This window comes from Onthophagus taurus, chromosome 7, assembly GCF_036711975.1.
Source record: "Onthophagus taurus isolate NC chromosome 7, IU_Otau_3.0, whole genome shotgun sequence".
NCBI lineage: Eukaryota > Metazoa > Arthropoda > Insecta > Coleoptera > Scarabaeidae > Onthophagus > Onthophagus taurus.
In genome coordinates this window covers 1,080,756-1,104,705 of record NC_091972.1, presented here as the reverse complement: position 1 = coordinate 1,104,705, position 23,950 = coordinate 1,080,756, and the positions used below count along the sequence as shown (strand labels likewise).

The window sequence follows — 23,950 nt, the reverse complement described above, 5'->3', positions numbered from 1 at the left end:
GTGTTAGTGTAATACTAGAACTAACACTAGCCCTAGAACTAGAAAGTATCGGGTTTAGCCGTGCGTCTTCAGATTTCTGCATATGTTAATATATTTTTGTATATTGCATTTTAAGTGAAATTTATTGAACTAGTAATATCGTAGTATCGATGAGATATTGTTTTCTTCGAGGTTAACACAATTTGTAAAATCATTTGTAGAGATGCCAACCCTTCGAAAGTTAAATTTGTCCCCATGGGTAGATATCGACCGGTTTACGAAGATGCAACAACATTAATGGCAAAACTTTATTATCTATATTGTATCGATTGCAAGAACTTTGGGAGTTATGATAGATAATTAATCGGCTTTTACTCCTGTATAATTAAAAGCACGTTACTTCCGAGGAAACAGCTCAGTATTTTGTGAGGTTAGAAGAAAATGCTGATGTATCGTTATAGGATTTCTGTTTGTTCATTGTCAGACAGTATTTGTGTAATAAAATTCTAATAGTTATTATCATATCTTCTAGGCAAAAATACGTGGTTATTATTGACCCCATCAATTGACCAAAAAAATCTATATTTAAAAATATAAAATAAAAATTGAATATGTAAACAAATTAAAATGAAACAATAACAATGCATCACGCATTGAATTATTAAACGGTCATTGTCATTGTTATCGAGTTGTTGGCACAACTACAAGAACCTATTGAAAGTCTCCATAGCATAATCGTTGTCGTTCGGAATGTGAGCGTAATTTTTGCGATTTCGTGGAATGCCGTCGAACCCGCAAGACGAAAACGTCTCTCGATTAATGTATGGAACTGTGCGAATCGTTCCGAAAGCGGGTTTCCCAAAAGTAAAAAGGAAAAGCGAGACCGTCTCTCTCGAAGACGACGACGTCGACGACGTTATCGACATCGCTTAATCGTTCGCGCGACCGTTGCCTTCAGGTAATTAAACCGGCAGATAGAGGTCCAAGAATTATTGTCACTGTCGAAAAGGAAGGTCCTCCCGTACCTCCGTCACTTTACGTGCCGTCGATTCCTCGAGGTGGTACCGAGCACGAGGCAAGTGAAAGTGGTGACTGTGAAAGTGTGTACTCTCTACCATTGCCGCCTAAGATGAACCAGTCGGCCTCAAGCTCTCAAAGCCGCCTGTGATGTGTCCAGTGAGTATTATAGTGCGCCGACCTGCGACCTTCCTCATCGTATCTGCAAATATGTGTTAATGTAAAAAAAATCGACGAAAAATTTAAATTTCTAAACATTCGAGGAAAATAAAACCACAATAACAAGAGATTCGATATAAATGCAAAAAGTTTTTAGGAGGAACACTACGGGAGAGAGAAAAAGAAGGAATTAAACATCCGGTGGCCGAAAATTTAAATGGAATTGGTTCAGAATGAACAAGATTCATTCGGCTGTTTTGGCGATTGTTTTGAGTGTTTTTTTGATACAAGCAACCGATCCTCCATACGAGAAACCTTACACTAGTCTTTTACCACATTTAACGGGGAAAGGTTTTCCTCCACACCCCTTCATTAAATCCGACGAATCTGTCACTGTCGAAAAGATCGTCAATAATACGAAGGATCTTAAAGAATTAGAGGAGTACCTTTCCAATATTCAAAAAGAGGCAAATGATGGAAAAACCGAAACTTACGACACCATAAACAAGTTTCTCCAAAAAGACGGAAAAACCGATTATGAGAAACTCCTCGAAAGGGATTTCATAAGACCTTTACTAAAATTATACGATCAAAATGAAACGACTACTCCTATTCCTCAAACGAACGCTGAAACGAATGCTTTAAGAATTTCAAAAGAGGATAACATCTACGATATTCAAACGTTAACAAAGGAAGAATTAAATACTTTTTTAGAAAATCCACATACTTACCAAGTTCCACCGGAATTTACAGAAGATGATCACCAAATTACAGACAATGAAAATGCCGAATCACACCAAAATGAGCGATTTAAACGAATCGATACCAGTGAAAACTTTCAAGATGACGACATTCAAAACACTTTCTCTAAAGATGACATTAAAGCTCTTATGGAGAATGCAAAAAGTTTTGAGAAAACAAACCAAACTTCTTTACCAAAATCGGAATTAGAATCATCAGAGTCGTTAGAATCACGAGATTCGATAGAACATAAAGAGTCAACGGAGGTGGCTTTAATTAGACGCGATGACTCTTTCTTGGATACAGTAAATGATAACGAACATATTGGAGAAATTTTACCACCGGAATACGATATAACTCAAGAACAACAAAATGTTAATAAACGCACACCTATTTTAAGACGTAGAAATTATAACACTTTGTACAGAAATGGAAGACAGTTTGAAGATCCCAGGTACCTTGATCCGAGGTACAGGGCGATTCGATTCAAACCCCCATCAGAATTTGAACCATCTGGTGTAGATGAAAGCCTTGTTTACGCAGAAAATCATCATTATCATTATAGAGATCAATACACGGAAGCTTTAAGCGATGACAGTAGAATGTACACTCGCCCAGCAAGGTTTCCTTTTGTTCCACAAGAGGCTAGGTTTCCGCGGTATAAAGAAATGTTTTATGACCAACCTGGGAGGGATCAATCTGGACCTGATCAACAGTCTTCGTGGAGAGCTGTACGTCGTCCTCGGGTGATTTTTCCTTCGGATACCGTAACTTTTAAGGATGCACCTCAAGAAGAACAATTTTTGGCACCGGATACAAATTTGCAAGATTTACAATTAGTGGATACCAGAGATCGGGGTACGTTATTTATTTATTTTTTTATTCTCTATAGTGCTTCTATAAATAATCATCTATTGTACTTATTTGTGTGAATTAAAGTTGTGCAACCTTGATCTAAACAAGATTGTACAATATTCAAACAAAGAAAATGTATCATTTTCCATTCTACAATCATTTCCATCCTCACTTTTTCTCGTCCGATCATTGGCTTCCGAATCAGGGGGGAATGGTTACTGCGCACCAGGAGCATCCTGCGAGTTCTTCATCACCTGTTGGATATCTGGTGGTTCGTTGGAAAACACGTGCGATGGCCTATTGAGGGGCTGTTGCCAACGAGGGTCTTCCAAAGCCACCAGTCAAGGCCCTGGTCTGGCGATCGGTACCCTCGAGGCACCACGTGAAACACCGAAGGCACATTCGAGCCTTTTAAATCACGAATCGAGTAAGTGCATGGTACCGAACGCTTGGCACAAGGCTATTGCACCACTTACAATTGACTGATGGAGTTTTATTCACACACCTAGTTATAAAATCCAAAGGAAATCATCATTTATTTGCAAAAGATTATTTTCATATCATATCTTTATGGTTTTTATAACATTCTGTGTGAATGTTTTGGTTACATGGTTTAAGGAATTACACTGACTCGGAGATTTGGTTTGGGATGGTTAACTTCATCACTGAATAAATGTGAAACTTTGTGAAAATGAACATATTATAAGGACTAACATTTGGTGTGAATGTTACAATTGAAGAGTTATGTAATGTGGTTGCTGTTATAATAACTATTACATCTAATTTTTCGAAAGATTTATGTCAACATTTCAATTTGGTTTAAGTCAGAGTAATTGATATAGAATATTTAAATAGTTTTATATAATATTCAAACCACATAAACTTAACGTAAACTTTCTATTATAGTTTTTGCCCTTTGAATTACTTTCTATATTAATGTAAATTCAAATCTAGAAATCATATAATGTTGATGCAGATCGTTGTTGTTCAACAACCATCAGTAATAACTGTTTAATTTATCCGATTCAAATCTAGTTTCTTAACCCAGATTTCACTCTTCCGTTAGTTTTGTCAACGTATGCTGTATTTAGTGCGACTTAATTTATTATCTGAAAAGCGACTTCTTCATTATTATTATGCTATCTACCCCACAATACAATCCGAGGCCTATAAAACCGCACGAAGAATACTTAGAGAGAATACTTAGAGATTAATTTTATCAATAAACGATTAATTTAATTCGATTAAATCGGTGACCATTTTGTAGAGAATTTTATTACATCCTGAATTCTAGAATTCAAGCCACGATCCAATTACAACTTGGTGGTTACATCGGTCGATCCTTTAGGCAGAACGTTCAAGCACTTTCTAATTAACAAAGGGTTTGTGTGCAGTACGACTCAATGACTAATTAGTACGAGTAAAGTTTGAATGTAATGGTTTGTCAAAGAACATCTTTAATTTAGTTTAATGAATATTCTATTCTACTGATTCAAATGTTGCGTAACAAAAAGTGCGTTATGAAATACCAACATAAACTAATACAGTAAAACCTCATATACGTTGAGAAGTAGGTGAGAGAAACCATTTAAATGGTTGTATTTATTGACATCCGTTACATAAAGTGATTTGAATAACTTTTTTCTGTTTACGTTTGAAAATTATGATCCTTCTAGGAAGAAAGCCATTAGGTATATCTCAAAACCACACACATAAAATACAATAAACAGACCTCTTGTTGTGTTCACCACGCTATGAAACATGCATGTTCCATCTTCATTCTTCCTACTTTCTCTTCATAGCTAAACTTGACATTCGTTTTTCTTGTAACAATTACTATCGTGAAGCATGAACAACCCATCTTTTCTATAAATAACGATGATAATTGCCCATCAATTATATCTTGTTATTTTGTAGGTTGTGGTGTGTCTAATCGGCAACAAGCTCAGAGGAGGGTCGTGGGTGGTGAAGAAGCTGGTTTTGGAACGTTTCCTTGGCAAGCATACATTAGAATCGGTTCATCAAGGTAAGAAAAAAAAATATTTTGAGAAATAAAAAGAATAGTGCAACAATGAGGTTGTAAAATTAAATTAAACGACATGAATGGAAGAGAGTATTATTGTGGGTGTCTTATGACGATATTCATCAAATATTTGTGCCAGTGAATGTAGGTACAAGACGACACGAAGCGAAAAAATGAAAACAGAACGATGAAGTCATAACAGAAAGAAAGCAGGCGGGAATACAACAAGAGCTCTTATTGAATTCAACTTTTGCGACATCTTTATATGCTAATACAGGGTCACAATGGAGTTTCTCCTTAAGTGTTTCATAAAAGAGGATATGAAATATTTTTACGATCCTTCTCAAATATAACCGATTTATAACTCTATCATAAATATATTATTAAATTAACAAAAAAATTTTACAAAAAAATCTTTAACTAGATTAATGGTGCTAATAAGCTGCAAATTATTCATGGTGGTGTTGGATGGATTAACAATTCGCAAATGTTCATACAAAACTTCCGTGTTGTGTGATACGAGTAAGCGAGCTTAATATCGGTCGCTGCTCCTAAATGAACGGGGTCGACCCATTGTTAACTAATTTAGGGTAGTTCTAAAGCTTAGGAAGGAAAATGAAACAGTTTGAACATCATCCCAAAGACTTAAATTGCTCTATAGTATAACTCAAATTATATCTATTGAAGGAAAGTTATGCTCTTAAATATATGGTTATTGCATTTATATATTGCGAGTTATTTGAAATTCCCGACTTATCAATTATGCACAGACTAAAATTCTGTGCACAATGTTGTTAGGGTTCTGCAATTATTAAAGGTAAACTGGCGTTTCAACAATAACTCCAACTAAGCCAAATGGAACAAAGGCAACGATTCAAATAAAGCGACCATAGGTACCGGTTCCGGACAATATTAGACTATATATTTCTCGGAATATGAACCGCAGAAGGTGCTAAAATGTGTGCAGTGTATTGCAGAAGTTCTCGAATTACAAATTATTTTGAAATAGATTTAATATCACCAAATATTAATTTGATACAAAATTCTTTTGTTAATAAATACATTAAAACTTTACGTTTAGAAGATTCGAAGTATGCAAAGTCTTGGATGGTTCGTAGTTAATATTATTTCATTTTAGCAATCCCTGTCCAGAGATAACCTTGAATTCCTAAATACTTTGAAAACATGTCTAAATATATATTGCAAATCTGACTATTTTTGGAGTGCTGGACTCCGAAAATAGGGTAACGGAGAGTTCTCTGAATTTGTTTGCAGAATGTGGCTTTCACCTACACTTTTTTAGAGGATACTTGAAACATCTGCAAACTGATTAAATCTTTATTTTATTAAAAGTAATCTTGAGGAATAACTGATCTTGACTGTGAAAATGATTGTGAGAGTTTTTAAAATCTAGATTTGATTCTTTGATTGTGTTAGTGTAGACTTTCAAAAAAAAATCATTTAATATCTCTTGCTTTACATAACCGACTTTCACGATTTATCTTAATTCGAAAATCATCATCACCCGGCTTTCTAGAATCTATTTCGGAGGAGGCAATTAAATAATTCGCGTTAACAAACAAAAGTATGTATGCGCCACTTTTTGTCGAACTCCAAGGTTATTTCCCATGTTTTCTTCTTCAGTTTCTACCCAGTATGGGAATGAGGAACACCATTTTCTCAAGAGGTAATGAACTGCTTCCTCTTATTATGGGTTTGTATAATTAAGCAGCGACGCGGATTTACTTCTTATTGACTTGCGGTCGACCAACCTCGTATATTTTTATGAAAGCTTCTTTAAGATGGGTTAATGACTGATTAGTTTACATATTTTACATAAACCTTTATTTACACTATTAATTAATAATTTGTATTTTAATTATTTTTTTTTATTGTAGATGTGGAGGTTCTCTTGTGAGCAGACGACATGTTGTCACAGCTGGACATTGTGTTGCAAGAGCGGTTCCTAGACAAGTTCATGTGACATTGGGAGATTACGTCATAAATTCGGCTGTTGAACCATTACCAGCCTACACATTCGGCGTTTCCTCAATACAGGTCTGTTTTGTCCATGTTGATTATTAATTAAGGGCAGCTCTCGTTGACCAACACATATACATCGACCCTTTGATGCAAATGTATTTGTCGAAGGGACCCAGTAAATATTAAACGGTTACAATCGGCTGGATGACCGTTTTCCATTTAACGAAGCCGGGTAATTGTGTTTCCTGGTCGCAGATAGAAATAATGTTGATCGAAATCGATTTAAACAAAATACGGAAAAAATTCCTCATCCTATATTTATTATTTTTATTGTTAAATTTTTATTTTATTTTTAACATCACATTTCTCCATCAACAACGTTGACTTTCTTTTTATAATGTTCATTTTAAAATTAGCGATTTCTCTATCGTTTGACTTATACACGCTATTTACAAAGAGATGTGGAATAATTTTAGATTTCTTATCTAATAAATGAATAAGTTGGTAAAGGATTAATTGCGAAAATTGTACTTGATGATTATTTCATTAAACAATTGTTTCGGAGGAATCGTTACGGTAAAGTCCGGATGCCTGAGGCTCGGTTGAAGATGCGAAAACGAAAGTGATCAATTATCGTTAAGTGGGAGTCGCCTGGCTTTCGTTTCTTCAACATTTGGCCGTGATTCCACACTTTCTCCTTTAGACGAACGATTTGAAACTGCTATATTACACGGTTATTAGTTATTACTATGACTAGCGCCACCTCCTAATGAATAATTATAGCTCCTTTTTTATGTTGTTTAGGTTTAAATATAATTTAAATAATTTTTAGGTTGATAAAAAATTAACATCGATAATTTCACCCTTTCTAATAAATTAAGAGAACATGTTAATACATTTTTCTTTATTATTTAATGTAGGTTATTTAGGTCTTCATTAATTAGTAGCAAATGAAGCTGGTTTATTTAATTAAATTGATTACAATTTTATTATTTATTTATATTACTTTAAAAATTTTAACTCATAAAAATTCTATAAAGAAACAATAAACTTGGTAATTTCATTATAGTGAAAGTGCAGAATCGACTGCGATGTTTTTGCAATATCGGTAGTCGAAAGCCTTTAAATCGTTGTCTAGAAAGTGTAAGTGAAGTCATCTGGTAAACTTCTTTTCGGCGAGATGTGCTAACTAAAAGGTATTGACAGAAGAAAAGAGATTGTTTACTGTTAAAATTTTTAACAAGGATAATTTCTTTTATAAATAAAAGAAGAATAAGTTACCATCACTTTGTTGAGCATAGGCGCTTGTATTAATGCGTTTAAATGCTCTTAAATATTATATAAATGTGTAGCCCCTATAAGAGTATTTGCCCCTATTTATTAAAAAGTAGGTTATCAGTTCTTCGAACGTTTGATATCAACAGTTATAGTGATGTCGGTGTCGCAATATTCAGTGAATTTCACTTAAGATGCAATATACAAAAATATATTTCCATAGAAACCAGAGCGTACCTACTTACTTTGTCCTACCTAAAGTGCTTATTATTAAAATATAATTTAACATTACAGTAAACCTCGATGTAGCGGATCAAAACTAAAATCATTCGGGTTTAGCCGTCTTGAGAGACATGCGGCTAAATCCGAATGTTTCTAGTTCTAGGTCTAGTGTTAGTTCTAGTTTTAATTGTTATTTAGCGTTAGATTATGGTATATTTTTATTAAACGAAAAGTAGAACTAACACTAGACTTACAACCAGAAACATTCTGGTTTAGAATGTTATAAAACTTAGGGTTATGAAAAATTAAAATTTACCATTAAGTAATTTTTTATCAACCTTACATGTTTCGACAGTCTTTAGTTGTTATCTTCAGAGGTTTTGTCATTATAAATTCGATACAACGTTGGTAATCACATCGGCAAGTCGTTTGGTGTTTGCTCTATTTAACACTGCTTCGTTGATCGGCATGGTTGTCCAGGTCCAATCAATGTAAAAACTACGGGGGGCTACCGGGGGGTGCAAGGGGTGCACTGCACCCGGGCGCCGCTTAAAAGGGGGCGCCGGCGCCTTTTTAATGTTTTCTCCAACAATATCTTATTTTTCTTTTGCAGTATTTAGACCTGTCAGCAGTATCTAGTCTTCAGAAAACAGTATTTAGTCTCCACAAAGCAATTTTAGTCTTTAGAAAGCAGTATTTAGTGGTCCAGACGCTGTATTTAGACCTGTCGGCAGTATCTAGTCTTCAGAAAGCAGTATTTAGTCTTCTAGAAGCAGTATCTAATCGTCTGCCAAAGTTATATATGTTTTCTTCAAAATATTTTATCTTTCTTTTGCAGTATTTAGACCTGTTAGTAGTATCTAGTCTTCAGAAAACAGTATTTAGTCTCCACAAAGCAATTTTAGTCTTTAGAAAGCAGTATTTAGTGTTCCAGATGCTGTATTTAGACCTGTCGGCAGTATCTAGTCTTCAGAAAGCAGTATTTAGTCTTCTAGAAGCAGTATCTAATCGTCTGCCAAAGTTATATATGTTTTCTCCAAAATATTTTATCTTTCTTTTGCAGTATTTAGACCTGTTAGTAGTATCTAGTCTTCAGAAAACAGTATTTAGTCTCCACAAAGCAATTTTAGTCTTTAGAAAGCAGTATTTAGTGTTCCAGACGCTGTATTTAGACCTGTCGGCAGTATCTAGTCTTCAGAAAGGAGTATTTAGTCTTCTAGAAGCAGTACTTAATCGTCTGCCAAAGTTATATATGTTTTCTCCAAAATATTTTATCTTTCTTTTGCAGTATTTAGACCTGTTAGTAGTATCTTGTCTTCAGAAAACAGTATTTAGTCTCCACAAAGCAATTTTAGTCTTTAGAAAGCAGTATTTAGTGGTCCAGACGCTGTATTTAGACCTGTCGGCAGTATCTAGTCTTCAGAAAGCAGTATTTAGTCTTCTAGAAGCAGTATCTAATCGTCTGCCAAAGTTATATATGTTTTCTTCAAAATGTTTTATCTTTCTTTTGCAGTATTTAGACCTGTTAGTAGTATCTAGTCTTCAGAAAACAGTATTTAGTCTCCACAAAGCAATTTTAGTCTTTAGAAAGCAGTATTTAGTGGTCCAGACGCTGTATTTAGACCTGTCGGCAGTATCTAGTCTTCAGAAAGCAGTATTTAGTCTTCTAGAAGCAGTATCTAATCGTCTGCCAAAGTTATATATGTTTTCTCCAAAATATTTATCTTTCTTTTGCAGTATTTAGACCTGTTAGTAGTATCTAGTCTTCAGAAAGCAGTATTTAGTCTCCACAAAGAAATTTTAGTCTTTAGAAAGCAGTATTTAGTGGTCCAGACGCTGTATTTAGACCTGTCGGCAGTATCTAGTCTTCAGAAAGCAGTATTTAGTCTTCTAGAAGCAGTATCTAATCGTCTGCCAAAGTTATATATGTTTTCTCCAAAATATTTTATCTCTCTTCTGCAGTATTTAGACCTGTTAGTAGTATCTAGTCTTCAGAAAACAGTATTTAGTCTCCACAAAGCAATTTTAATCTTTAGAAAGCAGTATTTAGTGGTCCAGACGCTGTATTTAGACCTGTCGGCAGTATCTAGTCTTCAGAAAGCAGTATTTAGTCTTCTAGAAGCAGTATCTAATCGTCTGCCAAAGTTATATATGTTTTCTTCAAAATATTTTATCTTTCTTTTGCAGTATTTAGACCTGTTAGTAGTATCTAGTCTTCAGAAAGCAGTCTTTAGTCTCCACGAAGAAATTTTAGTCTTTAGAACTCAGTATTTAGTGTTCCAGACGCTGTATTTAGACCTGTCGGCAGTATGTAGTCTTCAAAAAGCAGTATTTAATCTTCCAAAGCAGTATCTGGTCTTCAGAAAGCAGTATTTAATCTTCCAGAGCAGTATCTAGTCTTCAGAAAGCCGTATTTAGTTTTTTAGAAGCAGTATCTAGGCTTCTGCCAACGTTATGTATGTTTTGTTCTTGATACTGACAGCTACTTCTTTCTGGGGGGATAGACCATCATCTTTTTGGCAGCCTCTTATTTTCTACACGGATCTTGTACAACCTGGTACCTCATTTCCGCAGCTGTTACTTTGCTTTTGTGCTTATCCTACATTGGCAAAGTTTCCGTATTGGTGATTTCCTGTCCTGTGCAATAACAAGACAAGTCCATTGGTTCGTTGTTCATATTCTTCGCATTCTTTTATTGAACACATAAGTATTGCCATCAAAAATCATGTTTGGTTTATAATCAATGTTTTGTTTTCTCTGAACAGTAATTTCAGACTTCATGTGGACTTTGAACAATGTAATTCCTGTTTTTTGCTGAAGTCTAGTTTATAACTATTGCAATTTCAGACTTTGCGCCCCTCCGCATTCCGCCCAAAATGCGTGGGGGGGGGGCACTCCGGTTCCCGCACCCTGGCGCTTCATTTGCTAGCGCCGGCACTGTTTATGATACACCCAAAAACTGAGAATTGGAATCATCCGCGCGATCTCCCATGAATTTTAGGAATCATCTAATATATACAACAATCATCCACTGGATACTGGATTTAATTACGATATAAAATGTATCTATCTAACTAAGGAATACTGGAACCAATCCCTATTGATACTACACAAGTGTACACTTTGCATGCATATGCTTAATTATTTACATTATTTTTTATTTGCTCAGATTATTCATTGAATAAAATTCAATTCAATATGCAATAATTCGATGAGTTAAACCTACCAAAATAGGCAAAGTTGTTTTAAATCATGTAAAACTTGTGTAATCCTATTAATGAATCAAAATTTTTCTTTCGTACGCATTAATAAACCATAATAATCTTTTTTTTATAATTTTGTGATTCATTTCAGGTACACCCTTTCTTCAAATTCACACCCCAAGCGGATCGATTCGACGTCGCCGTACTGAGATTAGATAGAACCGCCCAATCGCTGCCGCACATCGCTCCAATTTGTCTACCTCCAAAAGGTGAGAGCTTCCTGGGTGAGGTCGGGGTGGCTGCCGGATGGGGTGCGATGAGTCCCGGATCCAGACTGCGCCCCCAAACCCTACAAGCCGTTAAAGTGCCTGTGATCGAAAGCAGACTTTGCGAAAGGTGGCACCGCTCGAAAGGAATCGGAGTCGTTATTTACGATGAAATGCTCTGTGCCGGCTATAAAAACGGTGGTCGAGATAGCTGTCAGGGGGATAGCGGGGGTCCTTTGATGCTTCAGAAACAAAATCGGTGGTATCTGATTGGAATCGTTTCTGCGGGATATTCGTGTGCTCAACCCGGACAACCTGGAATTTATCATCGGGTGTCTCATACTGTTGATTGGATTACTAAAGCTATTGAAAGTTAAAAAGGAGTAATTTTAAATTAAATGTTGTATGAAAATATAACTTTAGTGAATTATCACAAAAGTTACCATTTTTTCTTCAATTTTAAAAGATTTTCAATTTACAAAGATCACTAAATTATTCTGTTTTCTTTTTAATTCTTTTACAAAGAAAATGGAAGTAATCCTTTTTTATTTAAGAGTTAATTTATTATTTTAAACCTGATTCAATTAATTATTAAAGCTCAGAGTGATCTTATTTTAGTAAAATCCTTATTTATTTTAGGCTACTTAATTTAAGTGTTGTTTTTAATGATGAAGTGATGTTTTTTTATGTATTTAAGTAAATTAAGTTGTTGCTTTGTGTAAATTATTATAAGTTGTAATTATTTCATAATTTTCATTCCTAAATAAAAAAATGTATTTAATTTTATGAATTTATTTTCTAAGATATAGGCAACTCAAATAACTCGTATGTTAAAATTCTGAATCCTATCGAATTGTATTATCTGACTATTTACAAATTCTAAAAATATCTATCGATAAAATTACAACTTAATACACATCTAATCTTGTTTCTAAATTCGGTTATAAAACCGAACATATTTATTCCTCTTATTTTCTTGTGAAAAAACATAACTTTACGGAGTAATGGCTTCGTTGAAGGTGATAAAGATTTCCTCATAAACTAGGGCTGCTCTCAAACATAACTTAAGAGTGTTATTTTCAGCCGGTGTTGTATTCCTCGTGGAGCAGTTCATGTTCATGGAGGGTGAGGATCGGTGAGCTTCATTTTATTATGCCTTTTAACCCAGACGAACTTTAAAGTGCTCTTGTATGCCCGTCAGTTATGAATTTCAAGGGTTTAGGATACGACCTGAAGCCGATATCCCTGGCAGACGACGAGCAACATGACGAAGAATTTCTCAAGATTAATCCTCTAGGGTTTGTCCCAGCTTTAAAACTGCACGATCGCGTTTTGATCGATTCTTACAATATTATGATATATTTGGAAGAAAATCGTTTTGGATATAAATTAATTCCAGAAGATAATGACGAAAAAATAAAAGTAAGTCAAAGTAATTAAAGTTAATATTCTAGAAAAGGGTGTTTTTAGGTTCGGGAAATCGTTCTATTGATTGTGTGTAGTATTCAGCCCATTCAAAATACTGGGGTGCTGAAAAAGTTGGACGATTATGAGGAATGGCCCAAGTTTTGGATTGCGAAAGGATTTAAAGCTTTGGAAGCGATTCTTTCGAAAACCGCTGGGAAATATTGCGTTGGCGATAAAATAACTATGGCTGATGTTTGTTTGGTACCTCAAGTTTTTAATGCTAGGAAATATAAAGTCGAAGTGGAGGATTATCCTCTAATTGTTCGAATCGATAAAGAATTGGAGAATCATCCTTGTTTCTCAAGTACACATCCTTATAAACAACCGGATTATCCTGGAAATAAAACTAATTGAGTAATATGATGCGATGTTCAGAATGTTATTCAATTGAAAAATATCACAATAAATATATAATGTGTCATCTATAACGTGCTGTTGATGCTTTTTAATCAAAAATTTGCCACAAATATACCAAAAACTGTTAGGAATGATTTAAAACCTCTTTTTTTAGGTGTACTGACAAGGCTGAGTCAGTAGTTCTGTTACTGTTAAAGTCCTGTTATAAAAAGCTTGAGTAAATAAATAATTTTAATTGCATTGTTGCAAGAAAGTGCAAGAAAAACTCGGTTAAATGTCCGATCACGCGTAGACGTGTTCTGTTCCGCTTCAACAAAACTGTTATTAATTTCGTTCATTTGTAGTGTATTCCTATTTTTCGGTGACCTAAGTTTTTGTGAACGGTTGGTCTCTTTAATTTGGTAGCTGTAGTGCATGTGGAGATCTTGTTGTGTGAAATAATTAAGATTTTCTTAAGAAAAATTATTGTTGAACTTTGACCGACGATTCCAGTTGAGGTGAACGGGGGTGTCGTAAAAGAACTCGTGTTATTGTAAACACGTGACGTCACTCACAAACTCGTTATGGATTCCAAAACAACTAAGAAAATGCTCTCTTCAATGGAAAATCTTTTTAAAAACTCGATGGGAGCTTTCGAGGATAAGTTACAAACAGCCCTTTCTAATAAAGGTACTAATGAGAAATTCAGTAGTTTTAAACGGCTCAGTAAAGAGTTTGAAATATTCAAGTTGAACATTCAGGGCGCTATTTCTGATATAAAGCATGCAGTTATGAATATGGACGAACGTCTAGACAGTTTAGAACAATACTCCAGGCGCAATTGCCTTTTGTTCCATGGGATTGAAGAATTAGACGGAGAAAATGTTTCGGCCGTCGTAACTCGACCGTCGTAGCTGATATGGTTGAACAAGAAAAATCTTAAAGGTAGCAAATTTTTTGTAACTGAATCTCTCACCAAAAAACGTATGGAATTGTATCAATCTGTCATGGATGCTGTGGGTCCGAAAAATACATGGACTAGAGATGGAAAAATTTTTGTAGTCAATTCAAGAAATAAAGCCGTGGTTATTAAAGGAATTCTAGAACTAGAGGAACTAGCAGTTGACAAGAGGAGGCGACATTCTGGTGTCAAAACGCGTTTTCAGCAGCTCCAAAGGGAAGTTTCCTGCTTGACTAAATAATAGATAAATAATAGACTTTTTTTTCTGTTTTTCTTAGTTTTTTTCTCTTTTCTGTTCCTTTACTTGGGCGTGTTTTATTTTTATTTTTAAATTTGCCTACTGTATCTCAATATATAATTATGAAGATTGGTCATTTAAATGTGCGATCACTGCCTGCTCACTTTGCTGCTTTGAAGGATATCATAGTTAATGGTTCTTATGACATATTCGCCATCACTGAAACATGGATCTATTCTAATTCTAACCATTCACTCTTTTCTATAGATAACTACTGTCACAGTTTTGTGGGTCGAGAGGGACGAGCGGGCGGCGGTGTTGGTGTGTATGTAAAGGATACCTATAGTTATCAAATAATCTTTGACGAACTTCTTCCGTACGTTGAACAACTGTGGATAGAGGTGCGTTTTAAAAAACGATCGTTGACCCTAGGAGTTGTGTATAGACCTCAAGTAAGTATTTAAAATTTTTTAAGGAATCAAATTATGTTTAAATGGGAAAATATGCAACTCCACTTACCATTACCGGTAATTTGAATGTCATTAATGCACTTTAAACATTGTGATGTAAAGCTTGGCAAATCCATCTTGCCCTCTTCAGTTGCGCAGAAGAAGGAGTGCGAGGATTCGCTCGCTAAAAATTTACTAGATACAGTGAATTTCACTTAAAATGCAATATACAAAAATATATTTTCATAGAAACCAGGGCGTACCCAAGGTTTATATATAAGAGGTTGTCTAGGTTCGTACGCAATCATACTGCGCATTACGTCACATGTGGAAAATAATACCGCCACGCAATTCAAATTAAACAAAGGCATGGAGCACCACATGGCCATGAGGTTGCGTACGCAATCCGTGATCGCTTACGTCACGAAACACTCCTGCTCTTGCCCCTCGCCCACAAACTAAAATCAAAGTTTTGCAGCATAGGAACTTAGACAACCTTTAATATATAAACCTTGGGGCGTACCTACTTGCTTTGTCCCACATAAAATGCAACATGTCAATATAATTTGACTTTACTGTAAAACCTCGATATAACGAATCAATACAGGGAACGCTGCGAGCTTTGAATTACAAATAAAACTAGAACTAACACTAGACCTAGAACTATAACGTATCGGGTTTAGTAACTCGAATGTTTCTAGTTCTAGGTCTAGTGTTAGTTCTAGTTGTACACTAGCACTCTCACTAGAACTAACACAAGACCTAGAACTAGAATCATTCAGGTTTAGCTGTCTTGAAAGACGTGCAGCTAAACCCGAATGTTTCTACTTGTCGGTCTAGTGTTAGTTCTAATCTTACACTAGCACTATCACTAGATTTAACACAAGACTTAGAACTAGAATCATTCGGGTTTCGCTGTCTTGAAAGACGCACGGCTAAACCCGAATGTTTCTAGTTCTAGATCTAGTGTTAGTTCTAGTTTTACACTAGCACTATCACTAGAACTAACACAAGACCTAGAACTAGAATCATTCGGGTTTAGCTGTCTTGAAAGACGTGCAGCTAAACCCGAATGTTTCTACTTCTTTGTCTAGTGTTAGTTCTAATCTTACACTAGCACTATCACTAGATTTAACACAAGACCTAGAACTAGAATCATTCGGGTTTCGCTGTCTTGAAAGACGCACGGCTAAACCCGAATGTTTCTAGTTCTAGATCTAGTGTTAGTTCTCGTTTTACACTAGCACTATCACTAGAACTAACACAAGACCTAGAACTAGAATCATTCGGGTTTAGCTGTCTTGAAAGACGTGCGGCTAAACCCGAATGTTTCTACTTATCGGTCTAGTGTTAGTTCTAATCTTACACTAGCACTATCACTAAATTTAACACAAGACCTAGAACTAGAATCATTCGGGTTTCGCTGTCTTGAAAGACGCACGGCTAAACCCGAATGTTTCTAGATCTATAGTCGAGCCGTCGAATTTGTGCAGTGGTAAAGCACCGTGACAGGTACTTACAAAAAAAGGGGTAGTCGGTTCCTTCGTTATGTAACCGCCTACTCCCACCAGGGTCTATAAGGCGCAGCTACACTATACGAGAATAAACCTTCCTTTACAGTCAGATAAGAAGTTATGAATACCGTTCACAGTGCGTCAGCGGCTTTTATTATTTTTTTGTCTCCAATAACGCGCTCAGTGCGCTACCCCCAGAAGGGGTGTGGTCACTTGTTTTGACGAATCCGGACAGGGCGACCGACTATGTAAGAAATTTACCTACTTGTCACGGTGATTTATCACTGCACAAATTCGACGGCTCGACTATAGATCTAGTGTTAGTTCTCGTTTTACACTAGCACTATCACTAAAACTAACACAAGACCTAGAACTAGAATCATTCAGGTTTAGCTGTCTTGAAAGACGTGCAGCTAAACCCGAATGTTTATACTTCTCGGTCTAGTGTTAGTTCTAATCTTACACTAGCACTATCACTAGATTTAACACAAGACCTAGAACTAGAATCATTCGGGTTTCACTGTCTTGAAAGACGCACGGCTAAACCCGAATGTTTCTAGTTCTAGATCTAGTGTTAGTTCTAGTTCTAGATCTAGTGTTAGTTCTAGTTTTACACTAGCACTATCACTAGAACCAACACAAGACCTAGAACTAGAATCATTCGGGTTTAGCTGTCTTGAAAGACGTGCGGCTAAACCCGAATGTTTCTACTTATCGGTCTAGTGTTAGTTCTAATCTTACACTAGCACTATCACTAGATTTAACACAAGACCTAGAACTAGAATCATTCGGGTTTCGCTGTCTTGAAAGACGCACGGCTAAACCCGAATATTTCTAGTTCTAGATCTAGTGTTAGTTCTAGTTCTAGATCTAGTGTTAGTTCTAATTTTACACTAGCACTATCACTAGAACCAACACAAGACCTAGAACTAGAATCATTCGGGTTTAGCTGTCTTGAAAGACGTCCAGCTAAACCCGAATGTTTCTACTTCTCGGTCTAGTGTTAGTTCTAATCTTACACTAGCACTATCACTAGATTTAACACAAGACCTAGAACTAGAATCATTCGGGTTTCACTGTCTTGAAAGACGCACGGCTAAACCCGAATGTTTCTAGTTCTAGATCTAGTGTTAGTTCTAGTTCTAGATCTAGTGTTAGTTCTAGTTTTACACTAGCACTATCACTAGAACCAACACAAGACCTAGAACTAGAATCATTCGGGTTTAGCTGTCTTGAAAGACGTGCGGCTAAACCCGAATGTTTCTACTTATCGGTCTAGTGTTAGTTCTAATCTTACACTAGCACTATCACTAGATTTAACACAAGACCTAGAACTAGAATCATTCGGGTTTCGCTGTCTTGAAAGACGCACGGCTAAACCCGAATATTTCTAGTTCTAGATCTAGTGTTAGTTCTAGTTCTAGATCTAGTGTTAGTTCTAATTTTACACTAGCACTATCACTAGAACCAACACAAGACCTAGAACTAGAATCATTCGGGTTTAGCTGTCTTGAAAGACGTCCAGCTAAACCCGAATGTTTCTACTTCTCGGTCTAGTGTTAGTTCTAATCTTACACTAGCACTATCACTAGATTTAACACAAGACCTAGAACTAGAATCATTCGGGTTTCGCTGTCTTGAAAGACGCACGGCTAAACCCGAATATTTCTAGTTCTAGATCTAGTGTTAGTTCTAATCTTACACTAGCACTATCACTAGAACTAACACAAGACCTAGAACTAGAATCATTCGGGTTTAGCTGTCTTGAAAGACGTGCGGCTAAACCCGAATGTTTCTACTTCTCGGTCTAGTGTTAGTTCTAATCTTACACTAGCACTATCACTAGATTTAACACAAGACCTAGAACTAGAATCATTCGGGTTTAGCCGTCTTGAGAGACATGCGGCTAAACCCGAATGTTTCTAGACCTAAGTCTAGTGTTGGTTCTAATTTTAATTGTTATTCAGCGTTAGATTGTGGTATATTTTTATTGAACGAAAAGTAGAACTAACACTAAACCTAGAACCAGAAACATTCGGGTTTAGTCGTGCGTCTCTTAAGACGAAAACTCAGAGTCATCATAAGGACATCACCTTTTCCAACCAACTCTTTTTTTGCAAAACTACCCAATGCCTGTAATATTAAGCTTTTATGTGGGCCAGAAAAAGTGCAAGGTTGCAATTAAAAAATCGTAACTCCGAAATTTGAAATTTCAAATAAATGATCTTCCATACATCAAATTCTAAATAAATTTGCTTTATATTGCTTTTTATAATATCTCAATTAGTTTTTTGGTACGATTTTTTTAACATCTGTGTTTAAAGTTTAGAATAATAAAACATGCCATGTTGGGTTTAAAAACTTATAATAACAATGTTTATGGAAAATAAAAAAATATTTATAGCACCTTCAATCTTCATCAAATTTACTTTAAAATGTTCTTTATTTTATTATGATATCTCCATTCGTTCTGGAGATACGATTTTTTAATATTTGTATTACATATTATCCAAAATATACTCCAAAAATTACACTACTTCAATTACCATCCTGTAACAGTAAATTTTCGAACTCATTTCTCGCTCGTTCTAGCAAAATCAAATTAAATTGAAACAACGGATCGAAAGGTGAATGTACAGAGGTACCTTGGATGTTGTGCAACTTAAAACTCGCCGAAAAGCAAATAAAACGCCAGTCTTCTTCGTGGTTGTCTTCGTCACTGTTCCTCTTTCTTCGCGACCACATTTTTTTTCCGGCGAACATATGTAGGTCAATTGGTCCGTTACAATAATTTTTACTGTTAAGTCCCTCTTCTTTCTTTCCGGGCGGTCGTCTATGGTTAAAGACGTTGTCGTCGCGTAGACTCGTCGTTGCTTCCTCACGCTTGAAAACACGACCAATAAGAGCTCCCAACGATGCCTCGGCGAAATTTTGAGAAATTGTAGTGCGGAATGCGTTCGATTCACGTAAACATGGTCGAGAAATGAGAATCGCAACGTTGTTGTTGCTATGTAGTGTCCAGGTGTTTGGGTTTCTTGGACAGTGGAGATTTGTTAGAAATGTCACGGAAAATAAAGAAATTGATTCTCGAGGTAATTATTTTTGTGACTTATACTATTGTTAATAATGACAAGATTTTAAAAAGCGGACGTAATATTGAGAATATTGTTGTTGAAAGGGAAGGATAACGTCTTTCTCCATTTCTTTCCAGTCTGTTAGAGATAGCTGCTTTCATTCGATAGTGCGAAAATGGAAAACCTACTGAACTGCAATATATGATACCATACTAACAACTTTCATATCCGAGATCATCCCACTAACAGTTACATTTCTTTTTAGATTTTCTAAAATCCGTGTTACTAATAAGATTTTTTTTATTGTAGGAAGAGCTTTCGTTACTATGCTTGGATATCCCCCAAAATGTCAAAGAAAAGGATCATCACATTCTTGCACGTTATCGGTAACGTGTTGGTTAGCTGGTGGATCTAGCGAGGAAGGGTGCGGATCAAATCCTTGGTTAGTTGGATGTTGCGTTATTAAGAAAAAAGGATTTTTGAATAAAAATCAAGTGATTGATCAAAACGATATTAAAGATCAAATGTAAATAAATTGTTCTGTTTATTTAATGTATAAATAACAAATTTTAATTTGTAGGGACTCGAATGAAGATAGTGTTTTGCAACGTCGAAACGATGATTTTATATTTGAATGTGGAATATCAGCTAACAGAATACTTTCAAAAAGAATTATTGGTGGAAAGGATGCGTATTTTGGACAATTCCCATGGCAGGCTCATATTAAGATTTCTGCTTACCAATGCGGAGGTGTATTAGGTATTTTAAATCTATATTTATAAGTTTTTTTATTTATTTCGTTAACTCTACTTTTAGTATCAAGTAAATATGTCGCTACAGCTGCTCATTGTATCATAAAGGCCAAGTTATACGATATTGTTGTTTATCTTGGAGAATTGGATACGCAAGACACCGGGTCGGTGGTAGAACTCGCACCCGCAGAGCTCCACAGGGTAGGTTATTTGATACAAGTGTTTACAGTCTGCAGATTAAACGAGATTAAATTGAATACTCAACCAGGTTTGTATTTCATGTTTCTTATTATTGTTTCATAAAAATTTCAGGTAAAAACCAAGATTATTCACCCAAAGTTTCAATTTAGGAGGACCCAACCGGATAGATTCGACGTTGCTCTTTTAGAATTAGTAACAGAAGCCGGTTCTTCGTATCATATAGCTCCGATATGCTTACCGGAAGGACATTTGGATCTTCGTAATCGAGAGGGTGTTGTTGCCGGTTGGGGAAAAACCAAACCAACGGCGGAATTAATGGGTACTAATATTCTAAGAAGTGCTACTGTACCTATATTAGGTAAAAATATATCGGGAATTTCATATAACTTGCAATATATGAATTCAGTGTCCCACATAAAATGCAAAATTGCTTCATAATACAGACATGGGGTAGTTTTGCAAAGGAAAAGTTTTGCTTGGAAAAAAGGGACAACCTTGAGTTTCCGCATGGTTAAACCCGAATTTTTCCTTTCTGGTTCTAGGTCTAGTGTTAGTTAGACTTTTACACTAGCACTATCACTAGAACTAAAACTAGACCGAGAACTAGAAACATTCGGATTTAGCTGCACGTCTCTCAAGACGGCTAAACCCAAATGATTTTAATTCTTGGTCTAGTGTTAGTTCTAGTTTTAGTGCAATAAAAATATACAACATAGTGATATCTGATGTTAACTAGCGCTACCTACCACTGTTACTAGAACTCATATTAGATCTAGAACTAGAAACATGCCGGTTTAGCCGCACGTTTCTCAAACCCGAATGATTCCAGTTCTAGGTTTTATGTTAATTCTAGTGCAAAACTGGAACTAACACTAGACCGAGTACTAGAAACATTCGGATTTAGCCGCACGTCTCTCAAGACGGCTAAACCTGAATGATTCTAGTTTTAGGTCTAACGTTAGTTCTTGTTTTGCACTAACACTAACACAAGACCTAGATCTAGAAAACAACGGATTTAGCCTTGCGTCTTCACATTAGAGCTGGACCTAACATTAGACCTAGAATTAGAAACATTCAGACATGTTGCATTTTATGTGGGACAAAGTTCCTGGTTTCTATAAAAATAATTTTTTGTATATTGCATTTTAAGTGGAATTCACTGTACTTAAAATGATATGATTATATTTGATATGCAGTGCATACGAAAAAGTTATCTCTTGGTTGTATCCGAATTTTCTACTTTCTTGTTTTGCATGTGAAATCGACACAGTTTAAGATGTAGATTTCGGATAGCACTTGCTTGTAAAGTTTGTTTTAGGGTTAAAGATAAGCTTATCGAGGTTTTATTTACACCAGTGAACTTTCTTAATATTATTCATTTGGTTATTTCTTTCCATCTCAATTTTAATATAATTGAAATAAAACTATGTGTATTTATAGATGTTTATGTGAATAAAAAACTTTGCTTTTCAGAAGGGTGGAATTTTTTTTATTTTCGGCTCAACCGGTTTCGACTATTCTTTTTTAGTCATCTTCAGGAACAGTAGCCACGTCAGTTTCACTCTTAATTTTCATAATCTGAATTCATCTTTTCTTTTATTTACGTTTTCTTGAATTCTTTGTTATTAAATGATGTCAAATTTGTTTCTAATTTTATGTTTTTTCTTATTTTCTAGATCACGTTAATCTTGTTAGTCTTTACAATGTTGTCTTTATTATTCACATAAATATTCTAACAAGATGGGAAGTAATAATATTAATGATATTTATAGATGGATTTTTTAATTTTCAGCTCTACCGGTTTCGATCGTACATCCAATCATCCTCAGGAGCAACGTCATTATACATATTTGTTTGTTATTCAAGCTGCTATCTTCTTGATTACTTAATTCTTCTCCTCGTTGTTACCTTGTTATCAATTCAATATTATTCAATATGTTTTTCTTACCCACTATGCGCCATGTGTTTCTTTTACTTTTTTGAGGTTAAACCTCAAAAAACAACGAGGATTGATTTGAATCGATAACAAGGTGACAACGAGGAGAAGAATTAAGTAATCAAGAAGATAGCAGCTTGAATAACAAACAAATATGTTTTTTAAAAATATGTATAATGACGTTGCTCCTGAGGATGATTGAATGTACGATCGAAACCGGTAGAGCTGAAAATTAAAAAATTCATCTATAAATACACATAGTTTTATTTCAATTATATTTGCAAACACTTCTAAGTCTTTATTACAGATATCAACAATTATCTAGAAATGGCTCTCCTGGAATTGTCACCAGCTGCAAGCATTAAGTGGACATACATGCTTTCATTTCGTCCTTTGTGGTTATTCTGAGAAGTTAGGTCTATTCTCTGATATTAATTGCTTAAAGTAGTCGTCCGATTTTTCGAACCTTAAAAAATATTTGATTTCTATTTCATAATTAAACAATTTTTCTATTACTTTTAGATATCAAGGAATGTATATCTTGGCACAAAACCAAACATATAAAAGTGGAACTATTCGATGAAATGATTTGTGCAGGACATGCCGATGGTCATCATGATGCTTGTTTAGGTGACTCAGGAGGTCCTCTAATTGTCCTCGAAGGTGGAAGATGGACTTTGGCCGGTTTAATAAGTGCAGGATTTGGTTGTGGAGAACCTCATCAACCAGGAATTTATCATTCCACATCAATCACAGCCGATTGGATAAGATCAATTATTTATTCTTGAAATATAACTGTAAATTTGATGTATATTATGTAAAATATTCTAATGTATTTAAATATATTTTTTTACGAGTAATAAATAATTTATAAACTTTCATATTTTTGTTTGTGTAAATAAATCAATAAAATTCTGCTATAAAATCGTCAAGTTTTCATTAAATTTATCATCGGTGTCATTCAATGCATGGGTTATAAATTGTTGCAACTCTTCGTTCTTATTTTTTTTCTTAGAGAACTAAGCAGGAAACTATTTTTTTTTCTGTTACGGTGTAAATCTAACTTTAGCTTTCTCTCTACATTCCACCGACTGACTTAGACCTTTCCTAAAGAAAGTGTGTCATAGACTTAACCTTAACCCAAAGGCAGGTGCCGAAGCCGCGTGAGCTTATAGTTGTGGCGCCCACCACCGCGCGGTTTCTCGTTCAGAATGGATAAAGAGTGGAAGATTTAAAGAGTGAAAGTCTTGTTTTTGTTGCTTGACATTTCACCGAAAACGTAATTTCTCTTCTTCTGGG

At 35.3% G+C, this 23,950-nt stretch overlaps 3 protein-coding genes across 8 annotated transcripts; all 3 read left to right on the top strand.

Annotated features, from left to right (window-relative positions):
- The first annotated feature begins 755 nt into the window (after positions 1 to 755).
- Positions 756 to 12,504, top strand: LOC111429520 (uncharacterized). 2 transcript variants are annotated; one of them, XM_023065455.2, is made up of 5 exons: positions 756 to 2,754; positions 2,957 to 3,178; positions 4,669 to 4,777; positions 6,673 to 6,832; positions 11,609 to 12,504. In XM_023065455.2, exons 1-5 carry the CDS (start codon positions 1,389 to 1,391, stop codon positions 12,098 to 12,100), a joined length of 2,349 nt encoding a protein of 782 aa, XP_022921223.2. In that variant the 5' UTR covers positions 756 to 1,388; the 3' UTR covers positions 12,101 to 12,504. The 2 variants fall into 2 exon arrangements, with proteins under 2 accessions (XP_022921223.2, XP_022921224.2); XM_023065456.2 differs by lacking the exon at positions 2,957 to 3,178 and having other exon boundaries at positions 759 to 2,754.
- A 49-nt stretch (positions 12,505 to 12,553) lies between these two features.
- LOC111429524 (probable maleylacetoacetate isomerase 2) lies at positions 12,554 to 13,618 on the top strand. 2 transcript variants are annotated; one of them, XM_023065462.2, is made up of 4 exons: positions 12,554 to 12,742; positions 12,807 to 12,858; positions 12,925 to 13,145; positions 13,194 to 13,618. In XM_023065462.2, the coding sequence occupies exons 1-4, from the start codon at positions 12,728 to 12,730 to the stop codon at positions 13,542 to 13,544; spliced, it is 639 nt and encodes a 212-aa protein (XP_022921230.1). In that variant the 5' UTR covers positions 12,554 to 12,727; the 3' UTR covers positions 13,545 to 13,618. The 2 variants fall into 2 exon arrangements, with proteins under 2 accessions (XP_022921230.1, XP_022921231.1); XM_023065463.2 differs by having other exon boundaries at positions 12,587 to 12,742; positions 12,793 to 12,858.
- A 204-nt stretch (positions 13,619 to 13,822) lies between these two features.
- Positions 13,823 to 23,530, top strand: LOC111429522 (trypsin-7). Of its 4 annotated transcripts, none has more exons than XM_071197410.1 (8): positions 13,826 to 14,216; positions 14,276 to 15,177; positions 19,281 to 19,780; positions 20,072 to 20,288; positions 20,343 to 20,521; positions 20,579 to 20,715; positions 20,827 to 21,073; positions 23,174 to 23,530. In XM_071197410.1, the coding sequence occupies exons 3-8, from the start codon at positions 19,672 to 19,674 to the stop codon at positions 23,437 to 23,439; spliced, it is 1,155 nt and encodes a 384-aa protein (XP_071053511.1). In that variant the 5' UTR covers positions 13,826 to 14,216; positions 14,276 to 15,177; positions 19,281 to 19,671; the 3' UTR covers positions 23,440 to 23,530. The 4 variants fall into 4 exon arrangements, with proteins under 4 accessions (XP_071053513.1, XP_071053511.1, XP_071053512.1 ...); XM_071197411.1 differs by having other exon boundaries at positions 13,826 to 15,177; positions 19,281 to 19,453; positions 19,534 to 19,780; XM_023065460.2 differs by lacking the exons at positions 13,826 to 14,216; positions 14,276 to 15,177 and adding an exon at positions 19,900 to 20,010 and having other exon boundaries at positions 19,702 to 19,780.
- The last annotated feature ends 420 nt before the right edge of the window (positions 23,531 to 23,950 follow it).

Coding starts and splice junctions, on each gene's coding strand:
- LOC111429524 (XM_023065462.2), top strand. Junction 12,859..12,924: donor TTCATGGAGGGTGAGGATCG/GTGAGCTTCATT, acceptor TATGCCCGTCAG/TTATGAATTTCAAGGGTTTA. Junction 13,146..13,193: donor ATAATGACGAAAAAATAAAA/GTAAGTCAAAGT, acceptor GGGTGTTTTTAG/GTTCGGGAAATCGTTCTATT.
- LOC111429520 (XM_023065455.2), top strand. CDS start 1,389: ATGAACAAGATTCATTCGGCTGTTTTGGCGATTGTTTTGAGTGTTTTT. Junction 2,755..2,956: donor AGTGGATACCAGAGATCGGG/GTACGTTATTTA, acceptor CTTCCGAATCAG/GGGGGAATGGTTACTGCGCA. Junction 6,833..11,608: donor TCGGCGTTTCCTCAATACAG/GTCTGTTTTGTC, acceptor GATTCATTTCAG/GTACACCCTTTCTTCAAATT.
- LOC111429522 (XM_071197410.1), top strand. CDS start 19,672: ATGAGAATCGCAACGTTGTTGTTGCTATGTAGTGTCCAGGTGTTTGGG. Junction 20,289..20,342: donor AACGATATTAAAGATCAAAT/GTAAATAAATTG, acceptor TTTAATTTGTAG/GGACTCGAATGAAGATAGTG. Junction 21,074..23,173: donor TGCTACTGTACCTATATTAG/GTAAAAATATAT, acceptor TATTACTTTTAG/ATATCAAGGAATGTATATCT.